The sequence below is a fragment of the Sebastes fasciatus genome, chromosome 2 (assembly GCF_043250625.1).
Source record: "Sebastes fasciatus isolate fSebFas1 chromosome 2, fSebFas1.pri, whole genome shotgun sequence".
Taxonomy (NCBI): domain Eukaryota; kingdom Metazoa; phylum Chordata; class Actinopteri; order Perciformes; family Sebastidae; genus Sebastes; species Sebastes fasciatus.
Window position 1 is genome coordinate 26,537,010 of NC_133796.1, and position 21,169 is coordinate 26,558,178.

Here is a 21,169-nt window from a genome sequence, read left to right on the forward strand (position 1 = left end):
TAAAATATGCTTTACGTTTTTATAGAGTAGCGTCACTGTGGTGGTTTAAATGTAGCCGTTGAAGGAACAGTGTGTAACATTTTGGGGGATCAATTAGCAGAAATGGAATATAATATTCATAACTATGCTTTCATTAGTGTATGAAACAATGGTTGACTATTTCATCTCTTAAATACTACGTGCTGTGTATCTTGGCGTTCCTTTAACAGATTTTAAATGGCTGCCGCGTCACAAACTTTCTCATTTTACAGCTAAACCGTGCACTACAAGATGATTCTGAAAAAAATTTTAGGAGAGAAAAAGGCATTAACGTAACATAATATTGATTCATATTTGATCAGCGCTGCATAGTTTGACCGTTTGGTCGGAGTTCGCGAGTGATTGACAGCCGGCTCTCATAGACAGCAAACCTCAGATCAGCTCTTACTGCTTGTTTTTCTCCGGTTTGTGAAATCTTGCAAATGCCGTTAGGAGCACCGGAGAACAAAGAGGCACATGATTTTTTTCAGGTTACCTGTTTCATGTACAACTGTCACGACCGTTTTATAAAAATAACTTCTTTTTTTTTTTAAATCATATTTGCTCCAATCTCGCCTACTTCAACTTTAATGCCATGTTGATTTGCTGCATTTGTAGCATGTGGTATTTTATGGGCAAATAATGGGTGATAAATTAGTACAAAAAGCATAAAAAAATGGGTGCCAAGTTTCCGAACCCCAAATAAACTCATTATTTCCAGTCCATTCTGCATTACTTGATCATTTCCTTATGATTTAGTTGAAACTTCACACATTTTCATCAGTTTTCATGGCATATTAACTGCACAGCTCCACATGCTGCCTTGTTGTTGTCTTTCTACATGATGCCATTAAGAGGGGAATACCACTGAATTTAACTATACTTTGACTATTCAAGAAAACTGTACATTAATCAGCATTATCTCTTCCATGATCAACATGCAATATCACAATGACAAACAGCTCATTAGAGACCTAAATTTGGGCAAAAAAGTGTAGTATGGGAACAAAAATGAATGTGTATCAAATTGAATGTGAGTTAGATGTGCAGAATGTGATCCATGCTAATGCAGCAGAGCTTTTTAAAATCTTAAATATATATATTTTCATTGATAGCTGCTATTTTGTTTGCCAAAGTCAAGTGTAATTTCAGTCACTAAATGAAGCACAATATCAAGAAATAAAAGAAAATAGCTGTTTGCAAGTATGATATTGCATTTCTTCAGTGTGAGTTCTTCTGTGATTCATTTCACAATCATGCTATTATATACTAAAAATACTAATAATTGTAATGACAAATGAATAAATCAAGTGCTACTCCCCCATACGCATTGTTTACACATCTATAGGCCAGCTAGCCACCAAACAGCAGTTTACAGATTATCTGCCATTCACTGAATCAAATAAAACAAATAAAAGTTGATGCACTAAGTGACATACTTTCCACTCCTTGTTGTTGCTGTGTTTCTGAAAAGGAAATACAGTTACACAAACATCACTACGCAAATAAACATCAAGGAATGGATTCACTTTTTGTGTGGGTGTGTGCACACTGAAAATATATGTGGGAGTGGTTGCACTGGCATGTGAGGTTGTGCAAAGTAACTGGAATTCAATACTGAGTGTTAAAATAAAAACGTGTAGAAGAGTGAAAGATAAACAGAGATAAAGGAAGAGAGACGCTATAAATAAACAGACACAACTTGACTAACCTGACTAACTGACCTACTAAAAGATATTGTGAATATCTAGTAGTAGGCTAGTAGTAGTAGTATTCTGGAGTTAAGCAGAATGACATCTATTTTTGAGGGAGTTAACATCCAGTGAATAAAGACAACTAGCTGGAATTTAAATACAAAATGTAATCAGCCAACAGCAGTGGTCTGTTTCTACAGAAAAATACTGAAGACTTAAGGAAGAAACTACCAAAATATAATGTTTCTAACGTTCTGTAGGTTCTAACTACATAGAAATAGCCGGGGTTGTTGCATTGATTTACCTATAATCGTTCAGCTTCTAAGTACTTTGTCATATTCTCATTACTGCCAAATAAACAATTAATTAAGTGTGTTTTTATACACTTTTGATGAATCAAATCAGATTTGCAGCCTCAACAAGCTGTTTGTTTGTCCCTGCATTGTTGTGCCAATCCTTTCAACAGAGCAGCACATTTAAAAATAACAAAAGAGAGTCACAGGCAGTAGTGATGCACGATGAATGTCTATTGTCAGTGGACACAGGTCAGGAGAGTTACTGTTACAAATCACTGACAAGAGAATTCACAAAATTTGTTCAGAGATGACACATTTTGTGGAATAAACGTTGCTATCTTTCTGTGTTAAACCGATCAAATTAAATGTAGACAGGATAAAAAATATCTTTAAAACCTCCCAGACTCAAAAAGGTTGTTTAGAGACGTGTAGAGCTACGTTTGGATTTAAAAAATGCAGGGTACGTAGTAGAAGTACTGATCCAACACTGAGTTCAACATCTATTACTGACCGCTACTGTGAATATTTGATGGATGTGGCGAAGTTTAGCAGCCATCAGCTTTAATGTGTGATGTGTAAATTAAGAGTATGGTCTCCTATCAATACCAGACACACAGTAGGATACTACACAAAACATAATACTTTATCACTTACTTGCTAGTTCAAAAATGTCTGGCTCCTCCCTGGCCAGTTTCTCTCTGGCCGTGTCTGCTATCGGCCCAAAGAGAACCACCGGCCTCAGGAACCCAGCTGTACGAGAACAAGACCATGTCAAAGAGAGTACCAAAGGTTAGCAACACTTACAAACACAATGCTAAATTAGATCATACATTTTTACCTCATTATAATATATCACAATCAGTAATGAACAAATGAAAAACTTTGCAATGCTTAGAAGCATAGAAACGTAGGACTACAGTCGTCTAGGGATGTCAGAGAACCGATTCTTCGGTGCCAAGATGATGCCAAAATTCTGAAAACGTGATGATACTCATTTGTACCGACAAGCCAGAGACTAACGGCGTCCTGTCACCCCGGGGACAATAGAAAATGTGTTTGGGACGTAGTAAACTCACTATTAACAAGTCAGGGGACACACCATATTTTATCCCTGATAACACTACATTGCAAACAACAAATCGGTGTTGAAATCGGCAGGACGAGAGCTAGTTAACGTTAGCTTCGTGCAGGACTGTGCTGCTCACCAGCTGCTAACAGCTACAGTTGACTAGCTCTCGTCCCGCCGATTTCAACACGGGAGGTGCCATTTATTTACATTATGATGCGTTCAGGCTCTATTCAGTCAAATTGATATAGGGCGAGGGTAAATTATAACGTTATCATGATGTGTTCGAATGTAACTCTTGTTTGGTGAGAAACCTGAATAAATCCAGTTGTTTGAAGGAGATGTTTTTACATCGATATAAAATAGATATTAGAGAGGGAATTATGACCTGTTTAACTTCCTAACAAAAATCAGTATGCAAACAGTAATAAAGGAGTGGATGTTGAAGTACATGGGATTCATTGTTTTACTTACGTTTTTTTACCGTAGTATCGAACTGGTATCAAGAATCATGAAATCTCACTGGTATCGGTAATAACTACTACATTTCTTGACGAAACTCACGAGTGCCGTGGAGGACCACGTGTTTCTTTTTGCTACAAGTTTGAAATCTTTCCACTAATTGGTAAATTCTTCTTACAATAAATTATAAAGATATGTGGGAGTTGATTGCCGGTACTGCCTTTGCAGATGTACTCTTACCTTCCCTCAGCACCACCCTCTCATAGGCAGGGAACTTGGTCTGAACTGGCTGAGCCGACAAGTCCTCCCTGCTCTTCCGCAAATTCCTCTTGGAGCTTCGCAGTCCTCTGAATCTCCAGAAGTCCGCTCTGTCGCCGCCTGGTGTTTTGGGGAGAGTGTACTGGACACTGGATAGCTGCTCAGCTCTGGAGAGAGAAGAGTAAGAGTAAGGTCAGCTGTCAGGACTTCAATCAAAACTGCAATCAAGGCCACTTTTAGATAGTTCAGGTATTAGGCATTCAGCTTAATACTGTTTGGAGAGGAAAGCCATGGTAATATACTGGTACTGCAACACCTCTTCCTAACATACAGCAACCGAGCAAACTCTGGTGAATGGAGCACGACAAACTGTCCATATATACTACGAGCATTGTCACAATCTATTACATAGAGAGAGTGATGTTGATTAACTGTCAGTTACTGTGCATACATAGAGCCAGGGCAAGCGTTTTTTCAAGCCATCGGCACGTTGCTTTGTCTGTTCACTGACGCACGGAACAGGTTAGGACATCTTCATTGGTAAATATTGAACCAATCTGATGTTTACTCGTTCGCATCGCGTCCACTTAGGAAGAGGTGTAACTGTAACACCATTGTGCAGTACTGAGTTGTAGATGGTTGTCAAACTGATTATGGAGTACTTGCTGACGAAACGCTTAAAGGACATTTTATATTTAGGCTAGTTGATATGTTGTCTTAAGGGCTAGTACAATCTAATTTATAGCTCAATATTCACATTATGAAGAGCTTAAATGTCATAACTCAATGATTTTTCAGCAGAATAACACAGTCAGCAATTGGTATCTGTAAACTCATTACTTTACATCAGGTATTTTCACAAGAAAATGACATGTTATTTTGATATACACATTTCAGTGATGCTCCGATATACATACAGAATATGTATAACAGAAACTAAGATAAGACTTTATAAAACACTGACACACTTTCCACCATTACAGATTTACAAACCATGAATTTCTTCTGCAGTATCTGTTTCCTAAACTTACTGGAAAAGAAGAGCTCTCATTCCTAGTGGCTTTGAATAATAATGGTCTTCTTTTGATGCATGTTTTTAGAATAATATTATTGAATTCTGAGTGTGATTTTAAGGTTTTGTGAAACAATATCCAGGGAGGCAGGTTTATCTTGGCCGAGAAGCTGAGATATGTTTCACAATGTTTAATGTATGTGATATAAATGCATGCAGCATGTGGAAAGCTCTGTCTTCTCTGTCAGCAGGACAGTGAGGAATCTCTGTGTAAACAGAGCCAGAGGCTGTTTAAGGCTGTGGAGACGGGCCTAGATAAAACGATGCTGTTGGCTGGATCATGATCTATACTACATATCCTCAGACACACAGACCTCATGAACCTCACAGTAATCCTTATATAACATAACAACTCGTACATTATATCCTTATAAAACCTGACACACGTGATGTGTTAAATATGCCCTACTTTAAAAATACTTCCACTTTATACGGACTATAACAGAACTAAAGCCTTTTCTTACACAGAATTACAGAAACACACATAATAAGCATTTAAAATCATGATAAATGTGTTAAATAGAGTAGAATAGTTAACACATTTCAATGAATAAATCGAAATATGCCATCAAATCCTTCCTTGCTACTCGTAGATCAACCACAATGCTTCTGTTCCTTTGTCTGCCCCATTGCTCATTCATAAAGTGCCAGGACAAGCTGTACAGGTATTAAAAGGTGTGACCTGAAAACTTCTTTTACCTGTTCTTGTTGGGAATGATGCCTCTTTCCACTTCTTGATGGTTCTTGCCAATACGGATAGCGAGCCAGGAGCCTAATTTGCCGTTGTAGAGCGTGTCTACTACACGGAACACCTCGCCCTTGTTAAAGCTCAGCCCGTACGGCGACTCTTTTTCATATTCAAAATGTGTCCGGATGTAGAAGGAGTCACCCACGTCCGATTCCACTATCCTCCGATACACTAAAGAAAAAGCAGAAAATGACAAAAGATGATTACAGCGACCTTTTAAATGTGCTGGTTTTGATGCCTGGTGTGTTTACACTAGGGCTGTCAATCGATTACAATATTTAATCGCGATTAATCTCAAATGAATCACACATCTGTTCAAAATGTACCTTAAAGAGAGATTTGTCAAGTATTTAATAATCTTATCAACATGGGAGTGGGAAAGTATGCTGCTTTATGTATTTATTAACAGGCAACCACAGCTGTCAGTGTGTCAGTGTGCTGACTGACTATGACTTTCCCAAAACTGCATGTGATTATCATAAAGTGTGCATGTCTGTAAAGGGGAGACTCGTGGGTACCCGTAGAACCCATTTTCATTCATACAGTATATCATGAGGTCAGAGGTCAAGGGACCCCTTTGAAAATGGCCATGACAGTTTTTCTTCATCAAAATTTAGCGTAAGTTTTGAGCGTTATTTATCCTCCTTTCTGACAAGCTAGTATGACATGGTTGATACCAATTGATTAGGTTTTATAGTTTCATATGATGCCAGTATCTCCACTCTAGCTTTAAAACTGAGCCCGCTGCAACATAAAAATCACAAGTTGTGTTAATGCGTTAAATAAATTAGTGGCGTTAAAACCACTTTGCGTGCTATTATCGCGTTAACTTTGACAGCCCTTGTTTACACTACTAACACAGTACTTTATACTGCCATCACTCACCATCCTTCTTCTTCTGGGCCAAAATAGTAACTTCTTCTCCTTTTGGGAGATCCAGCAGAAACAGCACAGCCTCCTCCCGGATGATGTTAGCAAAGTCCACATTATTCACCTACAGATGCAGAACAGAAGACGTAGAAAAATCAACTTACAGTTAAATTGAAGGACTACTGGACTATCATACGAAAGAGCAAATTATGTAAGGGATAATGCCCGGTGAGGTGTCCACTATCGGGAATTAACTTTGCGGAAACAACCTGGCCTCCAGCACGTCCATTAATTCCTGATTACGGACACCTTGAAGGGCATTACCCATGTGGTCACATGCCTAAGAAAAAAAAAGAAGACCATTCATTTATATTTTCATGCAATCTGCAACCAAAAACAATCTATTCACTCCGTTTCCATGGTAACCCTGAAGATTTGCTAATACCTCTAAAAATTATGACCATAACTAACCATAACTGAACTACTTAGTAGGTCCATTATCGAGAATTAATAAACAACCGGCAGCTAATCAGAATCAAGTATTCACCCAGACCATGGTAGAAGTAAGGGATAATGTACAGCTAGTGGATCATTGTTGTGAAATAAAACCCTTCATTACTTAACAAATCCATAATTTGATATAAAAATGGAACTGCGTCCATAGCAACAGTCTGCTATAAAGAAATAACAGACCGTAGAATGCCGTGATTGACCAATCAGAATTGAGTATTCAACAAAGTTATTAAATAATGACTGTTAAATGCTTAAAAAATGTTGAAAGTTACTGAATTAAAGTGAACTCTCCTCCTCTTTTTCAACAACTTTCATTGTTTTTTTTCTTTGACAAAAACCCCCCCAAAGCTCCAGCAGCTATCACTCTCTTGATTTCTCACAGAATAAGAGGAGGAAAAGAAAAACGTGTTCCTGAACAGAAGCAGGGCGATGTATTCCCCCTACAACCAAGCAGCCTCCTCCTCACCTCCTGCTTCTGTCCCAAACACAATAACTGCTGTTTGTTGACTCTGCTTGAGGGGCAGCAGGGGAACCAGAAACACATGGACTGAATCACTGAACCTCAGAAAGACACCTTTGTCCTTCCCAGAAACAGGAGGGCTTGACGTCTTTATCTCCACTAGCACACCATGACCAAAGGGAAACCATCTGAAGATGGAAAACAATGTCCTGGAAGTCTCTAAGGTGTGTTTGCACAGCAAAGAGAACACACACAGGCACACACACAGGCACAGAGAGATCTATGCTGTGGAGTGGGAGGAACACAAGACATAGTATGTTCATTAAGAGAAGGGGATATGGTAATGGACAGCTTTGTCTATAAGATAAATGCAGTCCATAGATGTTTAAGTCATGGGGGAAAAAACTGTGTGGCTAACTATTCAGCCTTTACTACACAGCTTCAACGTTACAGCATTAAACATAGCAGGTGTAATAACAGTTGGCTTTGTATAAACATGACAGAATGGATCCAACAATGACATCAAGAGGGTTTCCATCATCTCATCAACAATGTTACTCTAGTGTTCAGCTAAACAGAAAGTCAACTGTTCCGAGGTCAGAGTGCAAGAACGACATCTATTGTGTCTTCACATTGGAAACAAGGGGAGTTTTGACACGAGGCAGAGCCCAGAATGACTCATAGACTGACAGATACATTGTGCTGTATTCCCAAGATCTCTATACACAGAAATAAAACGATTGTGGCCATGGGATCACATAGTTTCACCACTGATTATCTAAGTTACGTGGGCAGCTACTGCTCGTCTATTTTGACAATAACACCAGATGTTCTTCCCACTCTCATACATGTGACATGGAAAAAAATACTAAAAGTTAAAACTTTCTAACTTACAAAAGCCTGAATAAACTCAATATCTTGGAATCATCTTACAAACTACATAATACTAGGACAACACACTGCAATTGCAAGGCATTGAAATGAAAAGATCTACTTCAGCCACAGTCAATCTATTCACAAGTCATAGTCCGTTTTGTTAGTCCGAATCAGAGTGAAACTGATACTTTTGGTTAGTTTTCTATTTAGTCTGGTTCGGTTTCACAGTGCACAAATTAAAGCAGACCAAATTAAAAAAATAATGAACTGAGGGGCGTGTACGAAGGAGCGAATTTATCTTTTTCGTCTCGAGAGCTGCTACTTCTATGCAGGGAATCACAGACTTTGATATATTGCTGTCAAACTCTGCATGGAACTACTGTGCGCACGAATCCCTTCTCCAGTTTATCTTGAAAGACTTTATAAACGTCACTATTTTTGTGGACTTTATTTAGCATATTCTGTATGTTCACTAGGGTTGTGCAGTGGTTAGCACTGCCGCCACACAGCAAGAGGGTTGCAGGTTCAAATTTGGCTTGGGGCCCTTTTGTGTAGAGTTTCCATGTTCTCCCCGTGTTAGCGTGGGTTTTCTCCAATGTCAGTGATCATCCCCAGCCCACCTGCGACCCTGAGTAGGATAAGTGGTTACAGATAATGGATGGATGTATGTTCTCTTTGTCTCAGACGTCAAGCAAACATTTGACTTCTGCAGAAGTCCAGGTCAGTCCTCTCCCACTCGTTTTAACCTGTCGTTTACCTGTGTCCATCTCAACAAATGCACGCACAGGCAGTCTGGCTTGAAAACAGTCAGAGACCACATGTCACAAGCGGTCTTGAACCGGTTGTTTTGGTCTGCACCAGAGTACGATTTCTGTGTTCACAACCGCCCCAAAAAAACGCACCAGAGTTTGATTAAATTTTGGCTTGTTAAAGGGCCCTCAGAGAAGTAACAAATACACTACATTTACATGCGCACAAAATCAACAAGTTATCGAAAGAAATCTGGTTAAAGGAGGAAATCAAAGAACAAACACATTTATACATCCCTGATTACTGTAAAACCTGTGTTTACATGCAGCAGATTTCTTCCCCACCACTGTCCATTTTTTTTCAACCAAGGCTGGCATATCTGATACATGACAAGTGTAGCCTGAGGAGTTTTTTCTTTTCTTAGGGTGCTTTGACAGACGGTGCAATGAAAGGACAGCTTTTACAGAGTTTCATAAATAATCCACTTCAGCTGTGAAAACCAACTTAGATCTACTTATTTCAGCTTCAGTTTTTAGCCAGACTTTAGGTTTAATTATGTTGAATCCAACATAAAGCAACGACTGATGATCTTTCTTTTCAACCCACTGAACTGCTGCATTTCTGAAATATTTGTCATTTACATGTACACAAAACCTGATGAAGCATACACAGTATGTGGCCAACAAATCAGGTTTCTGTGATTCTCATAATCCATCACCACTATTTCAAAAACTACATTTCATGTTTACATGTTACTGCAGAGAGCGAACACTAGCCATGTTGCTTGAGTGATGGAGTGTAGCGTACCCTGAGAATCTGGTCTCCCTCCTCCAGCCCCTCTTTGGCTGCAGGACTGTCCTCCAAAACACCTGCCACAAAAATCCCCACGTCGTTCCCTCCTGCTAACCGCAGACCGACACTCTCTCCCTTCTTGAACTTGACCAGCTTCATACTCGGCCTACAAGAGAACACAGGTAGACAGATGGGATTAAGCAAAAAAGGTCAGCAAGTCATGGATTTAAAAACGATCATTCTATGAGACACAAAACACAGCCAAGCAGAGTGTGGAGTAGCAACAGAGCCAAAACAAAAGCTGACCAGAATATCTGAACTAAATTTCAAGTATATGGCAGGAAGCCTAATTGTTTTTTAAGTGAATAATAAATCCCCTTGATATACATGCCACAATGCAAATCTGCACTCGATACTGTAAGGTGGACGAGAACATCTAGGACATTTACCTGAGGATGCTGTCATCATGAGCGGCGCTGGGTACGGGGGCATCAGAGGGGCTGACAGGCAGGTCCACGTCAGGCTGACCAGGCTGTGCATAAACTGGCTTTGGTTCTGCCACAAATACAATCATAGTAAGTTAAATAACACACTTACTCCCAAGGAAAGTTGTAAACACTCCATGCAGGACAGCATTAGATTCATCATTTTGTACAGTGAAGATAGCAAGCCAAGTGCTGGGTAATAGTGAAACCAACTGTAAAAGTGAAAGCATCAACATAAAAACCTTTACACACCGGGGGTGTGATGAATAAACAACAAAATGTTGTGAAAGGGAAGAACGGAAGGAGTGGATCTGGTATGCGCTGCTTTTGTCAAGGTTGAAAGGAGTAATAAAGTTTGCTGTCCTGGTTCGGATCACGGAGCCTCCGTGTTATTGTTTCATAAATATAGGCGTAACTCAACCATTTCTGCACATCCTGATTGGTTGGCGCCATTATTTGCGGTGCGAAAGCTCAGAGAAGTGATCTCGTTCCACAAAAAAAATTACGCTGCTTTTTCGGCACGTAATTTTCTCACGAAGACAAAAAAACGTTGCCGATGTGTAACAGCCTTTAATCCGTGTCACGTTTAGTTTGTATTTCTTAGTGAAGACTGATAAGGATGTGTAAAAATGTAATTTGCAGTTAACAATAACTTTTATCACAATATGTTGATAGAAATTACCCAATTAATAGTTTAGATTGTGTCTTATTAAACAGTAGCAATGGAGTTTAGTGTAAAGATGTATCTGAAGCCTGGCACACTGTTTGTCTTTTTAATAATTTGTATTCAGGTACTTCAGTCAGTGAACATTCTTTGCTGTAAAACCTGAGTCAGCTCTACAAGTATTGTATTTTCTTGTAGAGCTGACTCAGTGAACATTCTTTGCTGTAAAACCTAACTGAAACCTTACAGTACTAATGACAATGAGATGTAGAAATATAAAAGGTGGTGAAAGCTGAGACAAACATGCGAAACCACACTAATCCCTCAAGTTGAGGGCTGATGGGAAGAGGTTTCTGTACCAGGCAGCGGAGGTAACAGTTTGTCATCTCTGGAGCTGGCCTGGTCGCTGGCCTGTGACATGACACCATCATCAGAGCTTTTGACTGGCGTGGACATGACCCCTGCTTTGGATGGGCGATCCTCATCTCGACTTCGATGACTGAAATAGACAAAAATAACACATGGCAATTCAGTACAAGTGAACTGTTAATGATGTAAACAATCACAGTTTCCATTAATGTATTCCTTAAATGACTGCAACATCTTTGCTGATTTCAGTGTGTGTGAAAATGACCTTGTACGGAGCCCCTATATTCCCAAAAGGTGATATTTTTCGGTTATTATCTTGTGCGCACAAGATAATTATCGGTTATTAAACTTAAGAAATGCCTTAAATCAAACCAAACCTGTAATCACGAGTAACCATCATCTCTGGCACGGTCGTTACATACTGCTATTTTTTAAACGTATTTATTAGGGGTATCAAAGTTAACGCAAAAATAATGCATAACGCAAATACGTTTTAACGGCCCTTATTTCTCTGACGCATTAACGCAACTTGTGATTTTTAGGTTGTAGCTGTGTACAAAACCTAAGGACCTCATTGGTACCAACCATGTCATACTAGCTCGTCGTGAAGGAGGCTAAATAACACTCCAAATTTGCGCTAAATTTTGGCAAGGAAAAACTGTCATGGCCATTTTCAAAGTTTTTCATATGTGAATGAAAATGTGTTCTATGGGTACCCAGGTGTCTCCCCTTTACAGACATGCACACTTTATGATAATCACATGCAGTTTGGGGCAAGTCATAGTGAAGTCAGCACACTGACACACTTGCCATGTTATGATTTGAGCATATTTTTATGCTAAATCCAGTACTTGTGAGGGTGTTTTGTGTTGTTAATTGATTTCAAATAATAAATATATACATAAATTTGCATAAATCAAGCATAATTGCCCACTTCCATGTTGATAAGAGTATTAAAAACTTGACACATCTCCCTTTAAGATACATTTTGAACACATGAAAAATGTGCGATTAATCGCGATTAAATTTTTTAATCAATTGACAGTTCTAGTATTTATGTATGTTATTGCATTGTATTGTATTGCTTGCTGATATTGATAACTAATATTGATAACTAATTTGTAATAACCTGCCCAGGGAATACAGATGAAAATTAGCACATGAGCTAATTCTGGCACATTTTCAATGAGATAGAAACTGAAATCTTGTTTGTGAATGTTCACCGTCCCTGGGAAAATAAATAAATAAAAGTTGTCTTGTGCGCACAAGATTAAAACAATCATCTTTCGGGGCTTTGTCTTGTGCTGACATCAGCAGGAAGATACAGACACTGAAAGGAACCCAAAAGGAAATAGCATGGACCCTGGATGACGTGATAAGGCCACATGGACAGAACATTTGATGAGAAGACAATAAGCTATAAAAAGAAGGATGTGCTGCTCTGTCAAAAAGACCCTGCAAATAACAAACCACTCTCCCAACCAGAAACTGATATTAATTCAACTGGAGCAGACGTTTTTCTGGAGGATTGATGTAAACTCCCCTTTTATTAACCATTCCAATGAAAGCACCAGGCAGAGAAAGAATAATAAAACCAAGTCTCTCAACATAAACTCTTGAGTTAGGATACTTTTCAGTCCAAGTTCCTGTTTAACCTGGATAGAATAAACAAGGGGAAACGGGGTGTGTGTGTGTGTGTGTGTCTTGTAGGCTACTTCTAACAGAGTAGAAAGGGCTCTGCTGCTTAAAACAATGGTTGAATTCCTATCTGGTCACATGACTGCCTGCTGGCACAGTACTTGAGCTGCATTCAGAGGCTTTTGTAGAAGAATGTGAAGGTGCAGACTGTGCCACCAGGCTCAGACGAGGAAACTTCTCCCAGTCTCTTAGTTTTGCTCATGCAGTACGAAAATATACAGTGTAGATAAAGTATACAGTACAGTGTAGTCACCCATAAATAAAACAGTGAAACACAAAGGTACATCTATTTACACACAATGCAGCTGCTGAACTTCTTTACAGTATTTTCCCACCACAGCATGGCCTTTTCTAGGTCCCTGACTTCTCTCACTACAATTCAATTTTACACATGAATCTGATCCGTGCAGTTTGCCAGCATCAGAGAGTCCTGTATGAGAGTTTGTTGTTGAGGGAGAATGGCAAATGAGAGCTGCAGCCCGAGGATAAATAACAGAATTGTAATGGGGAGAGAGAGAAAGACAGAGTGTGTGTTTGTGTCTGTGAGTGTAATGGATGAATGAGAAAGAGAGTGTGGGATAGGGGTGAAAGAGAAAGAGACAAACACAGCAAGAGCAATGGACAGAGAGAGAGAGAGAGAGAGAGAGGAGTGAGAGAGGCTGTTGTGGCCTAAATCTGTTGTTTCTTTCTACAGAATGGTGCTAAAAAAGGCTTCACACTGACAAACACCATTTGACAGAAGCCTTTGTTCAATCCCTTCGCTTACACACTGTTACAGTACAGGCAAGAGCGAGCAAGGGAAGTAAGAGACAGAAAAGGTGAAAGAGCAGAAGAGATGTGGCTGCACAGACATCAACAAGCGATGAAAAATATGGTGCTGCCACACCAGAATCTCTACACTGCATAACAGTCCCGATCTATATCCATCCACAAGCTCCAAAATATTTAACCTTCTCCACTCCACCGCTCTTTATCATAGACCTGTTTTTGTCTTTTTAGGGGGGTACAGGAGGTCTTTAGGGGGGAGATAGCAGGTCAACAGCAGATGTCACATAGAAGAGGTGTACATCATCTGAATCTCAAACTGGGAACCTGAAGATTAATTTGAGATGCAGCTCATTAATGTGTGTTAAGTAGTCATAAATCAGAAATAAACATGAATTAAGTAATTAAAATAAATTGTAAAAGTGTATAAGGGCTAAGAACATGATGATAGAAGTATATGATGGCCATCCCCATGCTCTATTATGTCTCATAAGTTGTTGCAGCAGTTTTTTGGGTTGATACCTTTTGTTACACAGATTTAATGCTAAATTTAGCCTTTTTTTAATTGATAAAAATGATCAAAAATCCCTCTAAAATACCACATTGAGACACCAAGACCCTGAGGAACAACACAGAAAAAGCCATGCTGTGATTTGGTATCAGAAACTTTGGATAATTGGAGATTTTTGCAAGAATTGCATTTTTGGGCGATTGGATGGTGAGCCTGCTTCAGCCTCTTAAAGACAGTGAAGTCTGCCGAGGGAAGAGATTAAAGAACAAAACAGACTTAGCAAACAAACAAAATGTAAAATAACAAAATAGCTAAATTTCACTCTTGTAAACTAACAATCTAACAATTAAGCATATCAATGACAAAAATCTTAAAAATAAAAATGAATAATTACTCACACAAATGTATCTGCAAGTTGAACCATGACCCTTATTAAGAGGAGTTTGAGTATAATTCCTTGAAAGACAACACAGAGAGCCGATGTACAAAGTATACTCGTGCTCACTAAGAGACACTTTGGATGAAGGGCGTTTTTGATGATATGTTGTATTTAAAAACATGCAACAGCGTCGTTGCCCTAGGGAGAAGCCCTACAGCCAATCAGATTAAGCAAACCATCTGGCTTGGGGCAAAGCACTGTGGGAAGTATGTCAAATTCCTCCCCCCCCTCGCCTCCTCCAAACTGGGAGACAGTAAAAACATCCCCTGACATCACAGGCTTGTGACAGTCAGACTTTTACTTCCTCAGTAACTTCTTCAACCACAGAAACATGAGAAGCAGGTGCTACTCCTCTGATGACGATTCATGTGCGAACCAGATTAACCAGTCATACCAAATGTGCAATGGTACACATAAACAAAATGACGTAACGTAATTTGGTTTTCCTCAAAAGAGGGATCAGGGAGAGAGCAACAGCAGTATTACAGTGATAAATAATCAAAACAAACACACACTGGTCTGTTATCAAAGGGATGCATTCACTTACATTGGAAGTAATCTGTGCAACAGTGAACCTGCCCTCATCCTGCATTGAAACAAGTAAGGTTACTCCACAGTCTGACACAATGTACCATCTAATGAAATGCCAGCACTGGAGGTTAATCTAGGCACGACTGACAAGCAACTGGCAAGCTACACATAGCAGCAGAACACTGAACTACCATCCTGCAGCTACAACAGCTGTATGTGTGGGTCTGTGCAATACAAGTAATGCAAGAAATATCTCAACAAGGCTACTGGTTTTTCAGCTAAACTTGGGTTTTGTATACCTGTTCCAGTGAGACATTTTGCCCTTCAGGAAGAGAGTGTGTTATAAACAGCAGGTTTGGCACCCATATGTCACATAGTCAGACAGTGATCTCATTAACATTACAGAAGTGCTGCCACTATTTGATTAGCAATGAGTTGTACTGCCTCCTGAAATAGCACCTCTGGCTAGTTCTCTATCCGGTTACACATGTTCTCTTTAGCATAGTTTTTATGGTTTGGAGTATGACAGCCTATTATGTATGCCTGCAACTCAAGGCCAATATAAATATGATGAAAGGAGGTCTGATTTTACGAGAATCTGACAGTTCAATCCAGAACAAGTGCATAAAGGCTGCATGGGTTCAACACCCAGCCCTACTCCACAGTATCAAACAGACATTTACTAAGATCAGAAACCAGCAACATAGCCTCTGTCTTTTCTCATTGCAGCCAATGACTGAATTAGCATGGGTCTGCTCCAAAAAGTGCCAAGCCTGTTTCACTCCCCAGTCCTGTTTTATCAACTTGACCCAAGTCTGAAAGAACTAGTTGTCTTGTCTCAGTATCTTGTTCTTGCCTTGTAAGCATACAACATACACTGACTGAGAGAAACTACAGTCCCTTGCATGACTTTCTACAGCTCTCATTTGTCATCTACTGTATGTGCTAGTCAGCTACAAGAAGCTTTGAAACTACTAAACTACAAAAACCACTAAACTACGAGAAAGATAACTTACTGGAAGCTCCAACTGGCAGTAAGAAAAAAGGAGGACAAAGAGACATTATGGGCATTAAAATGAATTGAAAGAACAGCACATAAAGTGTACAGACGACAGAGAAATTTAATAGCCGATACCAATACCAGTGAAATTTCACGATTCACGATACCAATTCGATACCAACATGTAATTCTTTATTACCGTTCGTATACTGCTTTTTTGTTAGGAAGTTAAACAGGTCATAATTCTATCTATATATTATCTATTTAATATTGCTGTGAAAACATCTCCTTCAAACAACTGTAGTTATTCAAGATTTCATTTGAACACATCATGATAACGTTATTAATTTACCTTCGCCCAATACTCATAGAGCCTGAAAGCATCATAATGTAAATCAATGGCACCTCCTGTGTTGAAATCGTCATGACAAGAGCGAATTAACGTTAGCTGTTAGCAGCTTGTAAGCAGCGCCGTCCTGCACGGAGCTAACAGCTAACGTTAACTAGCTCTCGTCCTGCCGATTTCAACACGGATTTGTTGCTCGCAATGTGGCGTTATCAGGGAAAAATTAGGGTGCGTCCCCTGGACGCGTCAATAGTAAGTTAACTGTATCCAAACACATTTTCTATTGTCCCTGGGATGACGGGACGCCGTTAGTCTCGAGCCCTGACAGTACCTGCGGTATTGTAGAAAAATGAGTACCATCACATTTCAAGAATTTTGGCATCGATTTGGTAACGAAGTATCGGTTCTCTGACATCTGTACAGAGTATATGCAGAAAACAGCATTGCATTAATCAAATATGCATTATAAAACATAGATTTTGTTTCAAGTACTAACGTTTAGGTCATTAGCATGAGTGATGGCAACAATAGTAAAAAAACCTAGCTTTGCATGATTGAAGTGAGTGACTATATAAAGCTGAGACAACCTTATACAGTTTGAAGGTGATTCTCTGTACGGAAACTGGTTAAAAGTATACTTCCAAACAAATCCTTAGTCCACCAGGAGGAGGTGAGTCATTCCCTCCTCTCTTCCTCTCCCAGAGTGACGCTTTATTGGAACTCAGTCACGGCTCCAGAGGGGGTGTGATGGTTTATGCATGCAATGTCTTTATCTATTGATTTATGCATTAGTGGTGCAAGGTACTTACTCAGCACCCACTAACCCGAGGGTGTGGACATGATGTACGAAGCTGGAGTGGTGGGAGTATGGATGTATGACTGTGGTATGTGTCACAGCTGTGTCCCATCACCTGATTTGCAGTCATATGTGTGTGCATGTGCATATGTACGTTGCTTACCTGCCATTGCTGATCTGCCGAGGTGAGTGACGGAGAAGGTCCGATGGTTCGGGCCTGTCAGGTGAACGTGATCGACTACCTCGCCCGTGGGATCGATTGGAATGGTCTGATGTCAGTGAATGTATTTCTGAAATGTCTGTGAATTTTAGATTAAAAATGCATTAGCATTTAATCAATGACATAAATCATTACATAATTTGTCTTTTGTAAAAACACGGTCAGAGCTTTATGCTAGCTGCATCTAACACGACACATATTCTGGCCTAGGAAGATTACACACCATGATCTACACAAAACGACAGGGTGCTTGGACATGAAAACAATATTGATAAGAAGAAGATGGAGATGCTAGGACATGTATTAAGGAATCTGAGAGGGAAAACGCAAAAGAGGGAGGCCCAAAACAACCTGGAGGCGAACCATCAAAGGAGGAATGAAGACGAGAGGATACAGCTGGAACAGCATTGAGAAGAAAGCAAACAACAGAGATGAGTGGAGATCCTTAGTCCTTGCCCTATGTGCCACCCGCCGCAACAAGGACTAAGTAAGTAAGCATCCGACACGGCACTGCTACACGTCTGTTGTCTCACCATCTCTGTCGGAGTTATTGGCTGATGGGATGCTGTCATCCATGTCAGGAATGTTGAGCAGCGTGGCTCGCTCGTCTCTCTGCACCACCATCTTCAACTTGCCCTTTGACCTCTCAATCAGCTTCTTGGCATCTATTAGTGATAGGTTCTCTGTGACTGTGCCATTGATCTGCCAGAGGGAGAGGAGAGGAGAGAACTGAATAAACAGGTCAACTTCACTGCACAATTTTTCTGTAGATCCCACAATGTTCTTTTGAAAACTATGGGATCATCACAAGGTAAACATTGGGGCGACTGTAGCTCAGTGAGTACAGGGGGTCGTCCTTTAATGGAAAGGTTGGCGGTTCCTACTGTCTGCATTTCAAAGTGTCCTTGAGCGAGGCACTGTTAGTTGCTCCCCGGACGCTTTACGGCAGCCCACTAATCCGAAATGCTTAGGATGGGTTAAATGCAGAGGGAGGTCATATTTCATGTACCTGTATGTATATGACTATTGTAATAACGTTTTTTAAGAGGAGTTGTGAATTGTTCTGCCTCACATTAACAATAAGGATGTCCAGAAGGCTATAAACAAGTTTAAAAGTATTTACAATTAGGCTTGCAATGCTTTTAGTACCATCAGAGACACAGACAGTCCACGGAAAATGTATTGTATCATATATGTTGTATAAAGCAAAACTATTATTATCATTATAATATTATCTTTATTCAAGTATTTTATTTCTATTGGTCTTTGTCCTGCAATCGCATTTCAACTAGAAAATGTCTCTGCCTCTTTTCAGAACAATTGATACAGTAAATTGGATTTTGAATGCATCTCTGCATTGTGAAGGAGGAGTTTTCCCTCCTCAGAGATCGAGGGGATCAAAATTCAAAGGAATAATGGAATGTGTGGTATTCCTGCTGGTGAGCCTGCATACTAATGAACTGTGACCTCACTCTGCGAGCCACTTTCAGCAGATTACCACGGCAGGCTAGTGAAAGTTTCCAGTAAAACTTAATACTCCCTTCTCTTTCACCCCACCTCACTCCTTCTATTAATGACATTATTTAAAGCTATTTATTTTCACCTTTAGGAGATTCAAGAACTTTATTGTCATCCTGCAAGCATAACGAAACTGCAGTTGACCTCAAATGGTGCATTATACTATAAAGACGACACACATATTTACAAGGAATAAATAAGAGATGAATGAGATAAAAGATTAGATATAAATATCAGCGATTAAAGTGCAGAATCTGAGCGATATAGACATAAAAATATAAGCAATATGAGTATAGTACAATAACGTTTCAATATAACTAACGAGTGTTCAAACATCAGCAGCAAAAGTCCCGTAAGAGTGCAGTGTGGCAGCACATCAGTCTTGACAGACTCAGGAGATGTCTGAGTTCAGTAGTGCTACAGCTTTTGGAAAGAAGCTGATTTTCAGTCTATTTGTGTGTACGTGGTTTGATCTGAAGTGCCTGCCTGATGGGAGGAGTTTAAACAGATGATGTCCAGAGTGTGTGATGTCTTGTATGATGTTCTTAGCCCTCCTCACGCAGCAAGTGTTGTGAAGATGTTCCAGTGATGGCAGCTCGATGTCAACAATGTTCCTCTTTATGTTTATTCTAATAATTGTTTTATCAGTTCATTTCCTCAATATTGCGTTTTACCCACTTTTAAAACCCCCGTCTTACCTGTCGGCTCATTCATGCAAACACTCATCTCTTTTCTCTCACCTTAAGCACAACATCTCCCTCCTGGATGTTTCCATCTCTGGCAGCAAGGCTCTCAGGAGAGATGTCCTTCACAAAGATGTGGCTGGCCAACCGCAGTCCATATTCTACTTTCATAGTTAATAAGCACAGAGAAGTAATATTAACAGGTTGCATCATTAAAACTCACTCAGTTCCCTGCAAATAAGATTAACAGGTTAGTCAACATTAAAGTTCTGATAGACCTTTAATGTGAGTACAAGCAAAGCTGAGAAACTCCAGGATTTGCATTGTAAACTTTTAAGTTGCTTGGACATTGCGTTGCTCACCTTCATTTTTGCGGGACTTGACGAGGGTGACCTTGGCAGGCCTGGGTGCAGCAGAGGAGGTTGTTGATCGGCGATCGGAGCGCGGTGAGACGCTCCTCTCCCGCGAGGCACTGTGATCCCGCCTGCCACTGCTGCTACGCTCACGATCCTGACGCCTGCCAGTGCCCGTGCCTCCGCTTGCTCCTCCATAGGCACTTTGGCTACCACGCCCACTGTGGTGATCGTGATCGTGATCGTGATCGTGATCATGATCATAGCCATCCTCCTCGTCGCTGTCCTCTTCCTCGTGCTCTGACATGGTCTCCCTGTCCCCTGGCCGAGAAACAGGGAGCTGCACTTTCCTTTTGCGACGAATAGTCTGGGAAAAGACAGGAAGTTTTGAGTGTTATTAAAGATGTGCTTATTATGATCTCCCTCACATTTGAGGTCAACATGATAGTAAGATTCAAGATTCAATAATTTATTGCCAACCGCAGTTGATGTGGAATTTGTTTCAGTGTAAATCAACAACAAAACATTTAATCACATAGCACACGCAATAGTCTCAGAAATGTTGCACAAATCATTCTGTCAAACAGCAATTAGAAGTAAGTGTGAACCCCTGAAATCATGCTCTGTAACATCAGGGCCACTGCGTTTCACACAATGTTGCACAAATACAGGTTTGGTAAATATCTTCAGAGTCAAACTTACTATCTTTGCATTTTTGCCACTCTTTCGGAGCTGCTGCACTGCATAGGCATGCTCTACGTTATCCATAGAGACTGCATTGACCATCACCACTCGATCATTTTCTCTGAAAATATTAATAACAAAAACACACTTAACAATGTTTAAATAGTTGTAGAGATCTATGTGAATTTATACAGTTCATACCAGGGTGGTAGTAGGGCTGCACAATTAATCA

General features: G+C 39.9%; 1 protein-coding gene across 16 annotated transcripts in view; it reads right to left on the reverse strand.

The window, feature by feature from the left end:
* tjp1a (tight junction protein 1a) overlaps window positions 1-21,169 on the reverse strand; it is a 164,441-nt gene that overhangs the window by 18,040 nt on the left and 125,232 nt on the right. For 7 of the 16 annotated variants that reach the window (XM_074616232.1, XM_074616245.1, XM_074616186.1 and 4 more), the window contains 13 exons: window positions 20,956-21,058; window positions 20,263-20,620; window positions 19,958-20,064; window positions 18,233-18,401; window positions 17,643-17,778; window positions 11,384-11,523; window positions 10,325-10,430; window positions 9,891-10,041; window positions 6,500-6,608; window positions 5,566-5,785; window positions 3,777-3,961; window positions 2,663-2,758; window positions 1,458-1,484 (listed from right to left, as the gene is read on the reverse strand). In XM_074616232.1, coding sequence (XP_074472333.1) covers window positions 1,458-1,484; window positions 2,663-2,758; window positions 3,777-3,961; window positions 5,566-5,785; window positions 6,500-6,608; window positions 9,891-10,041; window positions 10,325-10,430; window positions 11,384-11,523; window positions 17,643-17,778; window positions 18,233-18,401; window positions 19,958-20,064; window positions 20,263-20,620; window positions 20,956-21,058 — 1,907 coding nt within the window. The remainder of the gene's footprint in view (window positions 1-1,457; window positions 1,485-2,662; window positions 2,759-3,776; window positions 3,962-5,565; window positions 5,786-6,499; window positions 6,609-9,890; window positions 10,042-10,324; window positions 10,431-11,383; window positions 11,524-17,642; window positions 17,779-18,232; window positions 18,402-19,957; window positions 20,065-20,262; window positions 20,621-20,955; window positions 21,059-21,169) is intronic. The other 9 variants (XM_074616284.1, XM_074616260.1, XM_074616315.1 and 6 more) reach the window with 3 other exon arrangements.